Here is an 18565-nt window from a genome sequence, read left to right as displayed (position 1 = left end):
GGGGACGGGCATTACGTCAGGATACTGGAGTTTCTTTAGTGGATGTGCTAGTACAATTTCTTATGAAACACCAACGGCAGGATTTAGTGACAGAGTACCAACAGAAGCAAAGCCTTGTGTTGCTTTTTCTACCTCCTAAGGCCAGCATCTGCTCACACAGCACTGTATATTGTGTCACATTCTAACCAAAGTTGTTCAATATTTTTTGGAGTTGCAGGATGGTGCTGTAATTTTCAGTGTAATTAAATAATGAGACCTCTGTAAATCTAATGCTATATCAAATGATGATTTACACAGAAAAAAAATAATACTGAAGCTTAATCCTAGAATATTATCTTGGGATATTTAGTGATACATGAACATCAACAGGATTTATATGTGTGTATAAACCAATGTAATCGGGAGACATATTTTGTACTAAAGCAGCTATGGCTTTTGAAAATATTAATCTAAGTCCTTATTAAGGATTTGTGGTTTTTAAAAATAATAATTAAAAGTCCAGATTTAGTTTTGAGAAAGGCTTAAAAATCAACATTTAATATGAAAAAACAGCTGTCCATAACTTTTAATTTATCAGTTGCAGTGTTACCATTTAATAACATTATAGCAAATTTATGTTGGACCTGTCAAAAGTCTTGCTTTAGGACCTTTTTACTGCCAGCCTTAAAATTAAAAAACAAAAGAAACAAGTCATAAAGCTTTCTAAAAAAAACCAAGCCCCAAAACAACTAATGCTCCTCTCAAATCCTCCCTCTGCCCACAATGATTGTGCGACAGTTGGTGTGGCTTTGAGTAGAGTGAATTTGCCCTGCACCTTACAAACTCTCATCCCTCCCATCTGCCTGCCTGCTACCGGCAGTCAGTTCTCCCCTTGTCCCTTATCAGCTCGACTACTCAGCCAGCCTCTGGATCAATTGCATCTGTACACTATTTCTGCCAGAGGTACAAAACCTCCTTCTGGGGATCCTCACAGCAATTTCTCAGTCCTGGGAGGGAGAGATGCAGCAGAATCACCTCTCCTCTCTGGGCTGCCTCAAAAGGGATATTATTTCAGGGATTATTTATCTTTCTGCCTTGCCTTTGGCATGTGTGGGTTATTTATCTTTCCTCCTTGCCTGTGACATGTTAAATGAATATGCATGTGAGTAGCTGGATAGCCTTTGTATATAGGAGAGAAGCTTTCTGGAAGGACTGTTGCAGATAAGCATGAATCCATAAAAACACTGTGGACAGAAGCTCCTCACTCCTACTGCTTGTGTCGACAGATACAATCAAAAGAATTTCCAGGGTTTCTTTTTTTTTTATTTTGTCATGGTAATCTTTATGCCAAGCTTCTAGATACTTCTGCTAGGTATTAGGAATTTTGCTTAAGGAGTTTTCTAGATCAACATAGATAGATTAATTTTTTCAAGAATTCCCCAAAATTAGTACCCCTGAGGACCCAACTAGACTTGTTTTTATTTCTGATAGTATTCAGTACAAAAAAATTTTAGGATTTAAAAAGCACTCTAGTGATCTCTTGCTGTTGTGTTCCGGAATTCCAGGGAAAATTGACTGAGAGCTTGGTTAGAGCAACATAAACTTTTAAGTCTTTAGGGCCCTCTTTTTATAAAAAATGTTGAATTTATTGATAAAGCCTGCTGAGATCATTTAAATACCTCTCCTAAATAAATGAGTGGCATTGACAAGAGAGAGGGAATTTTGACCAAGTTGCATGTTACTTCATCAGTAACTAATAAATGGCTCATGCCTAGTCTAAGACAACAGTGATCTCAGAGTTTTGCTTCTATGAGAAGAGGGGCGAATTTCCCTTTTCTATACTTCATTTGAACTGCTTTTTAAGCAACTGAAGAGTATGAAGATTTCATTACATAATAGATGGTTAGCTGTTCAAACTGTATATGTTTACTGGTTTCATTAGATGTACTACAATACACTCATGATGGTAAAATTATTATATTGCAGTGAAAGGATATTTCTGCCCTGAAAGGCAGAAATACAATCAACTGTTCCAAACATTTATGTATTAAATTTTGATTTTTCTGCCCTTAAAAATGAAGTATTTTCTACACAGATTTTTACAGCTTTTATTAGAATACTAGAGTTCAAAGAATACAACATACTTAAATCAGGAAAAGCACAAATAAATAATTTTTTCTGTTGCTATAGTTGCTGTCTCTAAGAAGTTTAGTAAAGGAAGGGCCTAGAATCTTGAGGAGTTATTGGGATTTTTTCCAGTCGTCAAAACTTTTGAATGAGACTGAGTAAACTCAGGGGAAAACCAGTATTCAAAGGACCAACATCAGCAGGGGTATTTCCAGAGGCTGGACATAAGCCAAGGAGCATGTAAATTCTGGCGTTCATATATGGCTGTCGTACTTTCAGGATAAACAAAGGATGTATTTCACTAGAACTATCCATATACATTTTAAGAGCAACAGAGCCAAGATACAATAGCTCAGTGAAAAGAAAACAGTGGTTAGCCTAGATTTCTATAAAGGTATTGATGACATGAGCTCTTTGTGTGCCTGTCACTTTTACCCACATTCTCTCCCTGTCAAGTATTCTTTAAATCTGCTGACCAATTTCAAAGAAATTTGGTGGAGAATTCTCAAAGGCAATGATTATAAAGAAAAATGGATAGGCAACTGGCCACAAGAGCACTTATTCAAAAAATACAATATTCTAGAATATTTGTGTTGTTATTAGCTTCATGGAGATCAAGTTTTTAATCTGAAAAAAAAATAGAAAAGTTTTCAAGATCTCTTTTGTACACACTGAAACTTACTGATGCCTTCAAATCTTTATTCATTCTAAAATTTTAAAAATAGCTTTGAGAGTATTTGTATATAATTCAGTGAATACTGTGATTCTACATTATTTACAAGACTGGTGCTATTGTAACTCTTGTATTCAGAACACTATATATTGTTATCTTTAACTTTTCAATGTATGCTAATACAAAGCTGAAACATATTTTGTTGAAATGCCTCTTTTCTAGTGATAAAGACTATAGTATTTAGCACAGTAGAAATGCACTTACAGTTTAGCAAAATATATCTACTGCTTACTCTGTGCAGTTTCTGAATTCTGTTTCTTCTTCAGCGTGAGCTTATTCCTGAATTAATACTATAAGGACATATGAATTGTGAACAAACCATTTTTAAAAGAGAAAATGTTGTTTATTTTGAGAAGTACAAGACGAAGAATGCATTTGAAGAAAGACTGTCAATAAAATTGAATTTTAATATGATTCTTGATTTTAAAATGAATGTGAAAAAACCCCCCCTCAGTCTCTCAGCAACTTCAGTCATTTTCATGGAAGAGATTCAGATGTCAGTACTTCTCTTTTATTATATTTTATCATAGAATGATAGAATCATAGAATGCGTTGAGCTGGAAGGGACCATTAAAGGTCATCTAGCCCAACCTCACTCAGTGAGCAGGGACATCTTTAACTAGGTTAGGTTGCTCGGAGTCCAATCAAGTCTGACCTTAAATGCCTCCAGGGACGAGGCCTCCACCACCTCTCTGGGCAACCTGTGCCAGTGTTTCACCACCCTTATGGTAAAGAATGTCTTCCTAACATCTAATCTAAATCTGCCCTGCTCCAGTTTGAAATGATTACTCTTTGCCCTATCACTACACTCCCCGTGGATCTCACTATCCCAAAGCTTAACAACCTGAAGCAATCAAGCACAACCACCTCCTCAGGCTGGGTTTAGAACTGGGTACACTCTGAACTAGGCAGTACATATGCACCAGTACAATTCAGGGGATGCTTAGGAGGTGGACACCTCTTCAAAACCTACTAGCCTGAGAATTATAAGGGAGAGAAAACCACCCACTTCAACATGTCCAACCCAAGTTTGTGCAGCCACAACATGGGCCAACACACATGAAAGTACATCTATCCTAGCCCTGCTGGACACACACATGAAATTTTCAAGTTTAAGTATCTACATTTTGGCAGCAGTTTGAATCTTAAGACTGCTCTCAGTTCTGTTGCTAGAGCACAGAGGAAAGAAACAGAGAAATGAGAACAGTTAAAGTATTAATGAGTGAGGAAACAAACAATGCAACAGGGGACTTGGAATTGAATAGCAAGGGGAGAGCTCATGACGTACAGAATCTAGGGTTGAAGGTACAAAACTAAACAGATTTATTGTCTGTTCGTTCATATCATACCTTGTAAAAAGCCTCTTGATTTCATAATTACAACTTTCCCATGAGGCCTGTATGTGATCTGTTTTCCCGAAATTCACTAAAACAAAGACCACAGATGGCTTTCTTTGATAAGTACAATAATTGGAGAATAAACTGCATAGTGCTAATTTATTAGTTCTGAGGTCTTCATATGCGTTCTGCAAAAGATGTATCTAGATACAAGTTTGTCTACATAGGATGTGTTTTGAAAATGATAGGATATTGAATTGGGCTGTAATATATAAAATCCATTTTAATGATTTAATCATCAATCATGCTATGATGAGACTATTTAGCTCAACAGAAGGCAAATAATTCAAGCACTGCCTAAGAATTATTTTTAGGCATCAACTGGCAGTGTAACTAATTACTCGGTTTATGTCCATAATGACTGAATAAACTCTGGCTTTGAAATGAATGAATAATAACACTTTGCATTTGCAAAGCACTTGTCATCTATAGACCTGACAGTTTTAAAAGGACGGCCAAACATTCACGGTAACTATTTCTAGTGAAAACAGAATGTCCCGAATAAATTGCTACTATGAAGGCAAATCAAAGCCTGCTTGAAAGACACCACTGCATTTAGCCACAAGATTTAACAACCAAAATACAGTGAAAACATGTTCTACGCTTATATGAAAGGGTAATCAGGCAGGAAAACAAGTTCTTACAAAAGATACAGCATTGCTTATTGTAGAAATCTGCGATTAGCTGTATTTGGAACATAATGATTATGTGCCCAGTCCAATCTCTGCGGTCCATTATAAGACTATGCAGTTGATGTCACCACAGAGACTTATAAATACTTCCTATTTTTAACCTCAGAATGATTCTCGAAACTTGCTGTCTGAGCTGGCATGCTTTCCCATCATGCATGCAGGTTCCTGGCTGATCTTGAGAGGCTCAGGATAGGTCTGCTACCTGTGCATAGTTATACAGGCAGCTGACCTCAAAATAGTTTTAGAAATGTATATATAGAATGAACTGTGCCCAGGTATGCCAGGTCCCATTTCTTACCAACTTTGTCTCTTGAAAAGTAGCCACAACTTACCATCGTAGGCGTAAACAGTATTAGGCAGGTCTGGCAGGACCAGAGCTGGCATGCAGCTTTAGGCTTCCTGCAGATTTTAGCTAAAACCATTCAAGGAAACCCATTAGACAGATGTGTCTTAATCTAGAGAAGAGAGCTCTTTTTTCTGCCTTTGGGTTGTGGAGTCAAATGCGGAGTGACACTGCTTTGCTTCAGCTTTCTTTCCTGCTCTTCTGTAAATAATATCTTCTGCTTTCACATCTGAAGCCCACCTTTTTTCATGTTCTATGTTACAGGATAGAACAGTACGTACCATGGATGGATCCTAAACAAGGTTTTTCCAGTGCCATTGCACTGCAGACATAACACTAGCAGCTTAATGCCTGTATATATATGCCAATACTAAAGTTTTTAAACATTTTTTGTTAATATTTGCACTGAGCCAATAATGCAGACCGTGTTAGTTTAGACTGGGCAGCCCAGTCTCTCCAGTACTACGATTTACTCAGTTTTTTTGTCTGTGCACTGACAGGGACACTGTTAAAGCACATACCTGATGCTTGCAACATGACTAACTCTTTTTGAAGAACTGAAGAAAGAACCCTCTGTAAACATCTGTAATAAAATAATTTTGCTCATAATCTTTCTACAAAGAAGAGAACCCTCTGGCAGAAACTAAGATGCCATCTGGGCAGAAAACCATACCTGAGCCACATCACATAAGAAGGGCAGAATAAATCTGCAGACGTATATGCATATGTTTGGGTTTTTTGATTCAGGGCAAAATAAAACTGAGACTTAAAAGCCTTTTTTTCTTTTACCTTGAAGGTAGTGGGATTTTTAAAGCAGGCTTTCGAGAGAGGCAAATTAGGCCTTTCAGGAATCTGATTTTCGATTCTGTAAACATACATGTAAGTAATTGAATGTAGTTTTGCTTATATGGATAAAGTTAAATACAGACATTACAGGATCAAGACTACTGCTGGAATTTTTTGATAGTAAGAACTGATATATCACTGGTCTAGACTTAGAGAAAATGCACTTCCTGGCAACAAAAGTCAACAATAGCTGAAATACACAAAAGCAAAGAGAAAGAACACCTCTGTTGTGTTACTACAATCAAAACAGAACTAGCTTTAAATTCTTTTAGCTGACTATATATTTTTGAATTCTGAAGCAAAGAGTTGCAGAAATAGATGTTACTTCAAACAGTCAAATCTCGTGTTTGAATGACACTGCCAAATGCTTTCTTTCTCAACATAATACATGACTCTGAGTATCACCTCGATCTTATAACTATTTGAGCAATTAAAATGAAGAAGAAAAAAAGAAGGAAAATTCAAAATGCAAGCTCCTTATCTTTGCTGCATAATTTTGAATGACAACTACCAACATGCACTAGATACATGGAATTTTAGTTCCAAAGGTCAGCTGCTTCAGTTCAATGTATTAGTCTATAGACAGGATGAGAGGACTCAAATTGCACTTCTAGACCACTTAACTATCTACCATCATATTAATCTTCTCAACAAATTGTTTCTCCACCTTAATGTTGCACATGCTTGCATAAATATGATGCAAGAACTTTTTGCATGCACGCCTCACAGCTGATCTTGTTGCACATGCCAGTATTTTTTATTATTTCACTCCTCATAATTGTGAGATAATCTGCTGTCCCAAGGCACTCTTGAGATTTCAGGAGGGCACCGAATCTGTGGCAGAACTAAATTGCTTTAGGATGAAATTACAGAGCAATAAAGCTTGTGCTCAAAGGCTGTGCTTCCCTTAATGAGATCATCCCACTGAAGTCAGGGCACAAATACACACTAATGTCACTGTTTGAATCCCATTCCTGTTCCAGCTCCCTGCACTTTGTCTTAGATTACAATACATTTTAACTCAAGTGAATTACGCAGTATGGTAAATCTCTAGATCTCCACTAACTTTGTGCTAAAGTTAGAAGTCAGTGCCCCATAAGGATATTGCTAGGCAATATTGCTTTGATTATCAGGCAATAAACTAATTGCCTGGAATGAAAGTCCAGTAACTCCATATATCTAGTATAGACTACTTAAATTTTCAAGAATAATGAGCAGATTAACTACATATGTAAGAGTCTACTGTAAGTACTTTCTGGTAGAAATAGGAGTGTACAGAGATTAGACCACCTAAATGGAAAATTATCTGAAAGATAATTTCTTCTCAGTATTCTCAGATTAGGATCAATGTTTGCAATGTTCATTGAAAATATCTTTTCTTTTTCTCAAACCTTTCCTCTGTATGATGTTCTGTCAAGTTTTTCTTTTTCTTTACATGTTGCATAGCATGATAGTTTTGCAAAAGATGTCTCCAGTTCAGGGTCTAGTAGTCTTTAGATATTTCTTTTGAGACGCTAATGCAGAGAACCACAAAACATGTCGGTTCTAGCACGTTTTGCTTAAGTTCTTATTTTGTTTGCCAACTTTATAGAATGCCTGTAGTGGCTTTGGTACCTGATGTAAGAGTGTTAATCTTTCAGAATCTGGGGCACAGAATTTCTTCACCCTAGGACCTTTTATTTTGGGCTAGTGATAAGTCTGCAGCCAAGCAGCTGCAAACCTGCTGTGACAGAGATTAAGTAAGGGATAGTGCCCTCTGCCAGATTTCTCTGGGTGTGTGAGCACTAGTCTGCCAGTTTGCACTGGTGCTGCCACAGGCCTTGGGTCATATCCCAAATCTAAAAGACCAAAATTAGATTAAACTTTCAAAAACATGGGCTAGTTTGATGTCTCCAGATCCAGCTTCATGTTTTAGCAAACTTTAATCTGCTTGCCTTTTCCTGTTGTGATGAAATAACATTCCCTGTTTTGACAGTCTCTAGCTTTGTGGAATGGGAAGTCAAAACAAACAATGAAGGCCACACTGAACATGCTAATACACAACCTCAAATATTTCCTTAATTTCTAGGCCTAAACTAGACAGCTTATCCAAACATTTCCTCCTGTTGACTCCTTCTGTCCCTCCACACCATCCTGGGTTACTAGATTTTTAGATAGGAACTTCTAATACACATAATCCAGATTGAAAGCAGAATTTCATTAGCACAAACTCCCCTATCATAATTGTAATCTACGGTAAGTGAATGCAATTAGTCACACTAGGGCCCCCCCGGAGACCTCCCCTCTTCTACACACAGGCAGCAGCCATAAACTGACATCAGGCTCTCGTATAAAGATAGCACACTACATTCACTGCAATAGCAGCAGGTCTACAGGGTTGCACTTTGAGGGATCATGTCACTGCTTCTCCTTCCTCTGTTAGTGGTCTCATGTCTGGGAGGCACAGAGCCACAGGGAGATTCACCACAAAGGAAAAGCAGAAGGCCATTTCAGCACCTTTTCTATGTGGATAAAAATTTGCTTGAAAGTAAGAGTTTTCATGAGCTGGCAAGAGAAAACCCAGCAGGTGTTGAGGAAACCCTGGGAGAACCAAGTTTTTTTGTAGCAATTCCACAGACAGCATCTGAAAGTGAAAAGCAAGAGGAGAAAAAAATGTCCAGGTTCATCCTTCCTAATGCAGAAATCCATACAGACCAGGACCCAAAAACATGGGCAACACCTAGACAAATTTTTCCTGTGGAAAACTTCTCCTCATCTCACTATTCCAGCAAGAGGGAGGCTGAACCTCCATATAGAAAAGATGCCAAGAAATTTTGGGACCACTTCATGCTAAAGAAAAATTCAGCTTCTGAAGAGGTTGTTCTGCCAATCAAGACAAATGAAATGTACCAAGAAAACTGCAGAACCCTTCCTTTTTCCCAGGTAAGAACAGGTGTCTATCATCACTAAACGTGTCCTTTCCCCTGCCTCTTGTAATTAGCAACTAATACATTGGTTATTTCATTTGCTAAGTCAAAGGGCTGCTTCAGAGCACCCACACATGATAAGCAGCTGAAAAATACCACTGAAAAAGGCTGAAAAACTTCAGTCTGATGAGGCAAACTGCAGCACTGGAAAGTCACACATTTTATTTCCAGATAGTTACTTATTCTTTTTATATAAAGATATTCTGACTTAGCCTGAGCAGGCAGGTCAGCAGTGAGTAATTAACTATTCAATGAATATATCTGAAGAGTTTGTATACATAAATGACATATATATATACATATACACATATCTATATATATAAAGAGTCCCAGCAGAAGGATTTACAGGAGAAGCTGGTTATTTCCTTACAGCTAAGCAAGGATTTTTTTCTGTTGTATTAACTGGAAGACTGATGCATGCATCTAATGCTGTGCTAAGAATACTGGAGAACTGGTAAATTGTCCCATGCATAGATGAGGCCATTCTGTCATATTTTAACATCCAGACAAGCAAAAAGTATTGATAAAGTGCTGTATTCCTCATAAAGCAACATCTGTTGTCAGTATTTCTATACAAATATAGTCTGTCAAGGACGATATTTTTTTCACATCCCTCACTAGATTTGTTTCACTGGCAAACATACGTAAACACAGATGTGGCCTAGAAACCTTCATCATTTTGCTTTTTGTGCCATGTATTTGTGCAACCTTTCTCCAAGATGGCTGCAGTTATGCCAATACAATTCTAACTTTCTATGGCTTGGTGGTTGACATAGGCTCTCCTGATACAAAGACATGTTATTGCAAACCAAGAGATTGCAGAAATTCCATTTCAGTTTTGTTTTTTTTTTAAAAAAAAAAAAGAAAACTGCTAAATAACGTTATGCCTCTTCCACCTGGAGATAAATCTTCAAATTCACAGCTAGATTCAGTTGAATCTAGCTTGTGGCTTATGTACAGGAATGTCAGGCCAAAATGATGGTTTAAGTCCTGCTAAAAGGGTGAAACTGCTTAACCATACCAGAAATATGGAACTCAAAGAACAATTAAAAGGTAAATATGACAAACCCTCCTACTGGATTTTACCTCATCAGATCACAAACACTCCAGCTGAAACAGATTTTGCCTTTGTTGTTCAATCTCAAAACTGACCATAAGAGTACTAAAGTTTGCTTTAAAAGCTCTTAGGTTTTACTGCTTACTTGACATTAAAAACACTTCTAAAGCAAATGTTCTAAGAATAAAAAAACCACAAACCAGTAATTTGGTTCTGTGTTTTTTTGCTTTTTCTTTTCCCCTGACTTCCTGCCTTCTAGAAAAGTCCAAGGGCTGTTCATGTGCCAGAAACTTCAAATTTCTCTTTCAGGGTGTTACTCACGAGAACTGTCAGAAGGTGGTGGTACAGAATAATCTGTGTTTTGGAAAATGTAGCTCCTTTCATGTTCCTGGTCCAGAAGATCGTCTTTATACATTTTGCTCTCACTGCTTGCCCAGCAAGTTCTTCATGAAGCGCCTGGATCTCAACTGCACCAGTTCTGTTCCAGTGGTCAAAGAAGTCATGATTGTAGAAGAATGTAAATGTGAGACTCAGAAGATTAAACACTCTGTGATTGGATCTCTACTGTCAGACTTGCATGCAAATACACATGAGCACAATTAACCTATGCAATGTACCTCAACTTGCCAATGAGAAAACAAAAAAATCTAAAGTTTTCATCACATTGCCTTTGCTTGCAGGCACTGGCAACATAGCTGCACTGCAAACACAGGTGAACCTGTATTCTCTTCCCTGCAAAAACAGGCCTGCTTTTACATCAAGGTAGTGGCTGAAGAGTGTAAAATATAAATGAACATAAGGCAGACAGAAAGCTATGACAACTTAAGGTCATTCTGATTGCTCCCAACTGGAGCTCAGTTACCAGTAAAAACCAACATACCTCACAATTCACACACTTCGTGGTTGCAAAGTAAATTTTGCCATAGAAACTGCTCACTCTCCTTCTACATGCTTGCATTTGCTCTGCATTTGTCTGAGTGTTACATAGGAAGAGAAAAAAAAAGTTAAAAAATTATATACTCGCACAGATAACATCATAAATGAATGAAATGTTGTTATTATTATTATTATTACCATTTAAACTCAGTGTGGAAAGACAATGCACATTTTCTAGTCTAACGAATTTTACCATTGTCAACGTTATCAATATCTAAATTGAAGCAGAAAAGGCATTTGTGTGACAGAACATCTGCAGAAGGATTTTATCAGCTTGGCAATACCTGTATAGCTTTGTAGCCAAGAAAACTCTCTGTAGGCAGGGTCAGAGTCTGTTGCTAGCCAACACAGCACCTGGGGCTGTTAGCCAAACTGCTGGCTTTTCTGCTCCCTCCAGTCACTCCTCCCTGGATTTGTCTCACAGACCTGGCACACCAGACAGTTATCAGCTTCCAGCAACAAGACTTCAGCCTATATCTAACCCAGCTCCTTCAGTCCTCTGGGAATCTGCTCCACTGCTGCTGCCAAATTCTCAGACCTTAGGTGCCTGTTGTTAAAATATCCACAGCTCTTTTTTGATGTGTTGGAAATCAGTACTGATATAGATGGTCAATTCCAGGGGTGGGTAAATGATTCTTTGTATTTGGATCGTGCTGTGATCAGAAGTGTCTTAATATCCCGTCAAAAAAATGTGTTCGGCATGGACTTAGAGTGCAAGGCCTACCTGTAATATTTACTAAAAATTACATCTGAAAGATATTCTGACATTGGATCGGAATTGCTGCAATTAGCTGTTTCTGCAGGTCACTTTCAATCAGCAAACTGATGATCAGTATACAGTTATTTCTCATTATATATAAAACTGGTTTATATAATAAAAATTGTATACTAAAACTGAAAAAGTCTTCTCTATCCTTTTACACTGAGGACTGATGTGCAAACTGTTTGTATGTTATGGCATGATACATTCCAAGTAATTCCAAGCACAATATATTCCAAGTAATGAGCTGTCCAGGTCTTATCATCCCTTACTGAACTCAATAAAAGACATGCTTACTTTAACACAATATTTATTTTAGCTTTATAATGTTTACTGATATTCTCAGGATGCTAGTGCAATGAAGTAGCACCCACATTCAGAAATTTATCTTCACATGTTAAGCAGCATTGAGCATGAATGGGCTAGGTTAGGATCAAAAAAGAAAAGCTTTTCTAACAGATACGGTAGGATCAGCTAGCAACTGTACAGTTTCCTAGGAAAAAAAAAAAGTAACTCTTTATAGCTCTTGCTTTTTACAGCACAAATTCCTCCTCATTGAGCATGTCCAATTGCACAGTCAGCTGTATGACTGGTGCTTTCTTAAAGCATGATGTATGCAAGTGGAAAAGTGAAGAAACAACTCACTGCCTTACCGTAAGGATCAAACCTCAGCACCTTACCTAGTCTTTGTCAATAATTATTATGTGCAATTATGAGTGTTCACTTTTAATTAAGCGTAAGGAAGAAAAGCACATAAAGCATCAAAGTTCCAAATTTTTTCTCTTTATTCACAACATTATGTTTTAGTCTGAAAAAGAGAATCTTCTGAGGCTTCTGACCACTGGTATTTTAAAAACTGTGAACATATAAGAATGTTTGCCTGCATTTTCTTTTCTTCTGACACACTAGCATGTTCGAGGTTTGATACTTGCAGAGTCACTTGAAGGTAGGACCTACACACACTACCAGTAAGATCACAAATCAGTTGAAAAGAAAAATCTTCCAGTCCTGTAATTTTGACAAGACTGCTAAACCGTGACTTTTGCACATAGGGATGGCAGAACTCAAGCTGTATTGTGAAGTGTAAAGTATTCAGCCTTAGTTTTAAAGCTCCTTCTGTGTTCTATGTGTTGCAGTCAAAGTAAGCTATTCATGCAAGGAGTTTACAGGACCAGATTCTTAGTGTGAAATTGCACAGCTTAAAAGTAGGTGAAAAGAGGTAATGGCAGCTGTAGTAATTGCTAATTAGATTAGTGCTGTAGTTTTTTTGGATGAATGTTTCGTTAACCCAGCAGTGACTGGCTGCATGTAATTAGCACAGTATTCTGCAAAATCAAGAATGTGTTAATTGGATCAGATTTCTCAGCCTTTAAAAATTCCATATTAGGAATAAGTTGTTCCCAGCAGCTAACAGGATTTTGCTCTCTCAGCACAAACTATGATGGCCTCTACTGATATAATGACATGGGTCAGAAAGGTCAGGGATGTGATCCATATCGCTACATGCATGCTTCCAGTGGTAATGCCACTATAGCAGCAAAACTGCATGATTAATTTAGTTGTGTCTATTCAGAGGTTGCAGCCTTTCTGTAAAAAAATACCCAAACTACTCTTACAATGGAAGTGTTGTTCATATGATCTCTTCTAATTCCTTGTGCAAACCTATCTTACACAACAAGACTAAGTCATAGTTGCAGAGCTCTCTGAAAATTTAGCTCAGCCCCAAGTCCGCAATTTTATTTGACCTACTACCTCTTATACAAATGGGTGTGCTCTACCTTGAAAATAATTGTTCTTTATTCTAATGGCTTAAGCACAATAAAACGTCAGCATAGGCTATTCTCTTAAAAAAGGATTTTATGCAGCTGGTTTTAATTCATGTAATTATATCAAACACCAGACTTCTATCAAACTCTTATCGAATTCTGCACAATATATTCCAGGGAAATGTCTCTGAAGTTGCACGCAGTAATTCATGCTGTGCCTGGTACTTTGTTCACCATTTATGAAATATTCACAACTAGCCTCATGGCTGTCAGCTAACAAGCCTTAGCATGTTTTACTGACAGGTGGTGAAATCTCCTGTGGTACTGTCTCCTAAACGTACCAGCTCCATGCTGCAATAGCAAGATGATGAGATGCCCTACTCAGCGCGAAGCTCCCTGACAGTCTGTACAGCTGTATAATCACATAACATTTGGGAATGTGTGCTGTGCAGGATGGTGCATGTGAAGGGGTATGGGGTTAAGGTTACCTCAGGTCCTCCATCAGGCAGCTTGCCAGTGGGAACAGGAAACACTGATGGTGAATTATAAATATTTTGCACTTGCTGTCTTGCTAAACCTCCCTGAAAATCTAGTATGCAGCCACCGCCTTCAGCTCCCATGAAATCTCTCCCTGGCAGCTGTGCACACTTCCTTTGCTCAGATGAGAAAAATGGGGACAAGAAGACTCTGCAGCTGGCCTGCTGCAAGAATATTGATAAAAATGTTAATTGTCCATTCATAATAAAATCATCCTGTTTAGAGAGCTCCATGGCACCAGCAAGTACAGTCCAACTTGAAAAACAAAAGAAAGGACCAAAAGCTAAAATGAATAGTAGTAAGACGAAGTCAGGGCCAGCCTTGTATTTCTCTAAGGCATTTTCTGAGGCATTTTCATTTTGCTGGTTTAGGGTATTGCTGTTACCAGCAATTTAGTCTGATATTCTGCTGATGGCTGCAGACCGCATTCAGGGTGTAAAACAGAGCAGGCATGTACCTAAGCTATCTTTTTGCACAAGGCAGTATCTCAGCTTAACCCTCTGATGAAGCTGGTTCAAACTCACCTCTCACTCCGACAGATACAGAAGTATTCGAACAGTGCTGCCCTGCCTGAAATTAAACAGCACCTCCTGGAGCGAGAAAGGTGTTAGAGGAGCTAGTGCTAGGATATCTGCGGCTGGACATTACCTGAGGAGAGTTCCTCATGCCATGGAAGTGCCTTGGATGAAAATTAACTCCCATAATTAGGCTACTGCCTGGTCTCGCTTAGCCTCCACATAACACAGCTAGAAAATTGAGCCCCAGAGACATTTAACATCTATTGCCTCATCCTCAGTATGTGACATAGTGAGTGACAAAACTTCTGGGCCATGACAGCTTTTGTTTCAGCACCCCATGTCACTAACACAGTCCTCTGCCTTCAAGACATGCATCTTCATGACACAAAGAGTTTTGCTCCTGTTCCAGAGTTAAAAAGTGTCTTCCTATCAGCAATGTAAGGATGTAAGCAACTCAAGGGTTCTGCAGAAAAGAATTGGCAGCAAAAAGCTGCAGAATTTAGAAGAACCCGGCAAGATGAGTACTTCTGAGAAGGCTGATTTCTCAGCCCAAGAGACACCTGTGCACAGTCAGTGCCCCTTCTGCACATCAATCAAGGTGCACAACTGGGCACAAAATTAATCCTGGAAAGCAGTCTCATGAAGCAAGGGGCTTGTAAACATTAAGAATCACAGGAGTCGCAGTGCATATCTCTCTCTTGCATGTGCTCTCCACAACAGAGCATCAGCTGTTACTGCACATGGCTTGATTTTAGCATGCTGATTTAATATTTACAGAGTGCCAATAAAATTTATATGATGACAGCTGGTGGCTCCTGTGGTAATTTATAAACAGCAACAACGACATAACACAGACATCAGAAATTCCAAGAGGAATTCTACGCTATTGTACAATATTCAGTGCTGAACAATGTGGTAACTTTTCTGATTTCGCAGACTTTTAGTAATCTTTGTGTGATACATCCATATCGGACTTATGTAAAGTCCATATTATACAAAATCAGTACTTCCTAGGTATGTTTTTTCCTTCAAAATGGAGTTCATCACAAAAACTCATAATCTACTGGACTGATACTCTGGCAAATGCATCAGGTATTTGGATCCATAGTCCGAGCCTTTGCAAGTTCAATTGGGAACTGTAGCACAATTGCCTGTTTTTCTTCCTGCACTGTACTTCCCAAGAGAAATACTAACAAACAGGAACTGCTGTGCTGGTGACTGAGGCACAATAAACTACTGCCTGTTTTCCACAACCTGTGTTTACTCTGCACATCCATGAGCAGGAAAGAGTAAAATACAACCTGGCTGACAAGACTACAGCTCTAATGACTCACCATTATCAGTGTACCACTACGGAAATGCAAATACCTGGTATTTGACGACAAGATGACATTATTGACTGCTTCTTTTTAATTCTCCCTCATTGTTTATCTTTCCACTTTATTTCCCATCATTTTTTTCCTTTCCACTCCTTGTTTGTTTTCATTCTTCAAATCAGTAAACCATTTTCACAGCTTATTATTTTGTTTACCTATAGGCATAAATTAATACATAAAATTTGTCATGGAATGGAGGCAGAGGCTGCTTTTTCTAACAACAACATTTCTAGTGATTCTTCTCTCCGTGTTTTTTTTGTAGTGCAATTAATATGCCTATTGTTTTCAGTGTTACCTGTTGCCAGGGACATACATATAACTTGTTCTTGAGGAAGAGCTGTTTTCTGTTTTACCTGCAACATGCTTCATTCTCTTCCCAGACAACCTTCAGTTCTTGCTAAAAATGTGTATTTTCAGGCAAGTGCACCTTTAGCTTGAAATCTTAAAAGCTGCCCTGTACAACAGAAGACTGTGGACACTGAAAAATTAATCAGGACAAAGTCCAAAAGTCTTGACAAAACCCTGAAATCCACCTAAATGTTAAACTGGCTGATTGGGTACTATATTTTCAGAATAAGTTAAGGAGGAATGTTTTCACTAATAAAGAGAGTTTTCTGTATTAGTAATGATTACCATACTACTCTTCATCCATTTCATCCATCATTATGTAGGAAAAACGCTGCAGGGCAAAAGCCCATCAATTTACAGTGGGAACCATGCCACTCAAACAGATGGGGATACTTTTACGTAGCCAAAAGATCATGTATGTGCATCAGCAATGGCTGCTCAAGGCATGATTCCCAGCTGGGAACATAGAGAACACTGTCCATTACAAGCTGTCTGTGGCTCTTAGCCACTGCTGATCCCTCGTGGGTCATAATTATCTTTTAAAAACAAAGATTGGCTTTTGTGGTCATGTGAGGGCCCTCTGTAAGTGAGGGGCACACCACAGCTGGGGACCCAAGTCTCAGGAAAATTGTTAACAGAGGAAAGAGAAGAGGACAGAAAGTACAGAATTACAAGAGAGGTTCTTTATTCATGCACATGAGGTGTCCCATGAGGACAAAGTAGGGAACACAGAATGTGGCTTTACACATGGTTCTGACACCTTTCAAGCATTCAGCAGCAACGTGGTTTGACTACTTAACACACACATACTACCGTTTTGAAAAACAACTGTAATTCTAAGGTGCCATCATCCATCCACTCTACAAATGGCACTTTCTCAGGGGTCTGTTTTGGGTCCAGTGTCGTTCAACATCTTTGTCAGTGACATGGACGATGGCATTGAGTGCACTCCCAGCAAGTTTGCTGATGACACCAAACTGCGTGGTGTGGTGGACTCACGCGAGAGAAGGGATGCCAACCAGAGGGACCCTGACAGGCTTAAGGAATTGGTCAGTGCAAACTGCATGAAGTTCGACAAGTCAAAATGCGAGGTCCTGCACCTGGGTTGGGCCAGTCCCAGGCACAAACACAAACTGGGCACAGAGTGGGTTGAGAGTACCCTGAAGAGAAGGATTTAGAGGTGTTGATAGAGAAGATGTCCAACACGAGCTGGCAGTGCACTCATGCAGCCCAGAAGGCCAACCGCATCCTGGGATGTATCAAGTGAAGCGTGGTCAGCAGGTCAAGAGAGGTGATTCTCCCCCTTTGCTCTTGTGGGACCCCACCTTGAATGCCAAGTCCAATTCTGGTGTCCTCATCGTAAGAGGGACATAGACCTGGAACAAGTCCAACAGTGCCACAAAGATGATCCAGGGGCTGGAGTACCTTTGCTACGAGGACAGGCTGGGGCAGCTGGGAGTGTTCAGCCTGGAGAAGACTCCAAGTGAACCTTATAACTGCCTTCCAGTACCTTAAAGGAACCTACAGGAAGGCTGGAGGGGGACTTTTTACAAGAATGTTCAGTGATAGGACAAGGGGAAATGTATTTAAATTGAAGAATAGGTTACAATTGGATCTTACAAAGAAATTCTTCATACTGTGGAATAAACTCTCCAGAGAAGTTGGAGATGCCTCCTCCTTGGAGATGTTCAAGGCCAGGTTGGATGAGGCCTTGAGCAACCTCGTCTAGTTGAGAAGCATCTCAACTAGAGATGGTTGGATTAGATGATCTCTAAGGTCCTAGGCCATTCTATGATTCTGTGGTTCTTGACCTTGGTGTCCCTAGACTTGATCTTGCTACTCATCCACGATGGCAGGTAACAGAAGGGTTTCACAGAGATGCTGGCATGGCTGGGATGCTGGTGTTACTTTTGTAGTCCAGGGGCATCCCTTCTTCTTTGTGGAAGGAGACTGAGGCAGAGGCCTTTCCTTCAGCGTTTGTGTTTTGCCCGGAAATGCAACGGGACACTACAAAGGCAGGAAAACCCCTCATCTCCACTCATATCCATGCTCGGCAAGAGGCCTGTGCCAACCACACCAGGGAGTAATGGCAGGCGGACAGGGCAAACGGGTTTCAGGCAGACCCCCGGCTGCGTAAGGAAGCCAGGGTGCAAAAAAACCCCCACAAAACCTCCGCGGGGGCCA

At 39.2% G+C, this 18565-nt stretch overlaps 1 protein-coding gene across 1 annotated transcript; it reads left to right on the top strand.

Moving 5' to 3' along the window:
- Nucleotides 1–8511: 8511 nt before the first annotated feature.
- CER1 (cerberus 1, DAN family BMP antagonist) lies at nucleotides 8512–10743 on the top strand. The gene is made up of 2 exons (XM_009870797.1): nucleotides 8512–9039; nucleotides 10450–10743. The coding sequence occupies exons 1-2, from the start codon at nucleotides 8512–8514 to the stop codon at nucleotides 10741–10743; spliced, it is 822 nt and encodes a 273-aa protein (XP_009869099.1).
- Nucleotides 10744–18565: the final 7822 nt, after the last annotated feature.

This window comes from Apaloderma vittatum, unplaced genomic scaffold (assembly GCF_000703405.1).
Source record: "Apaloderma vittatum isolate BGI_N311 unplaced genomic scaffold, ASM70340v1 scaffold5106, whole genome shotgun sequence".
In the NCBI taxonomy this organism is placed as follows: Eukaryota; Metazoa; Chordata; class Aves; order Trogoniformes; family Trogonidae; genus Apaloderma; species Apaloderma vittatum.
The sequence above is the reverse complement of the archived record's forward strand: the minus strand, read 5'-3'. Positions and strand labels throughout refer to the sequence as shown.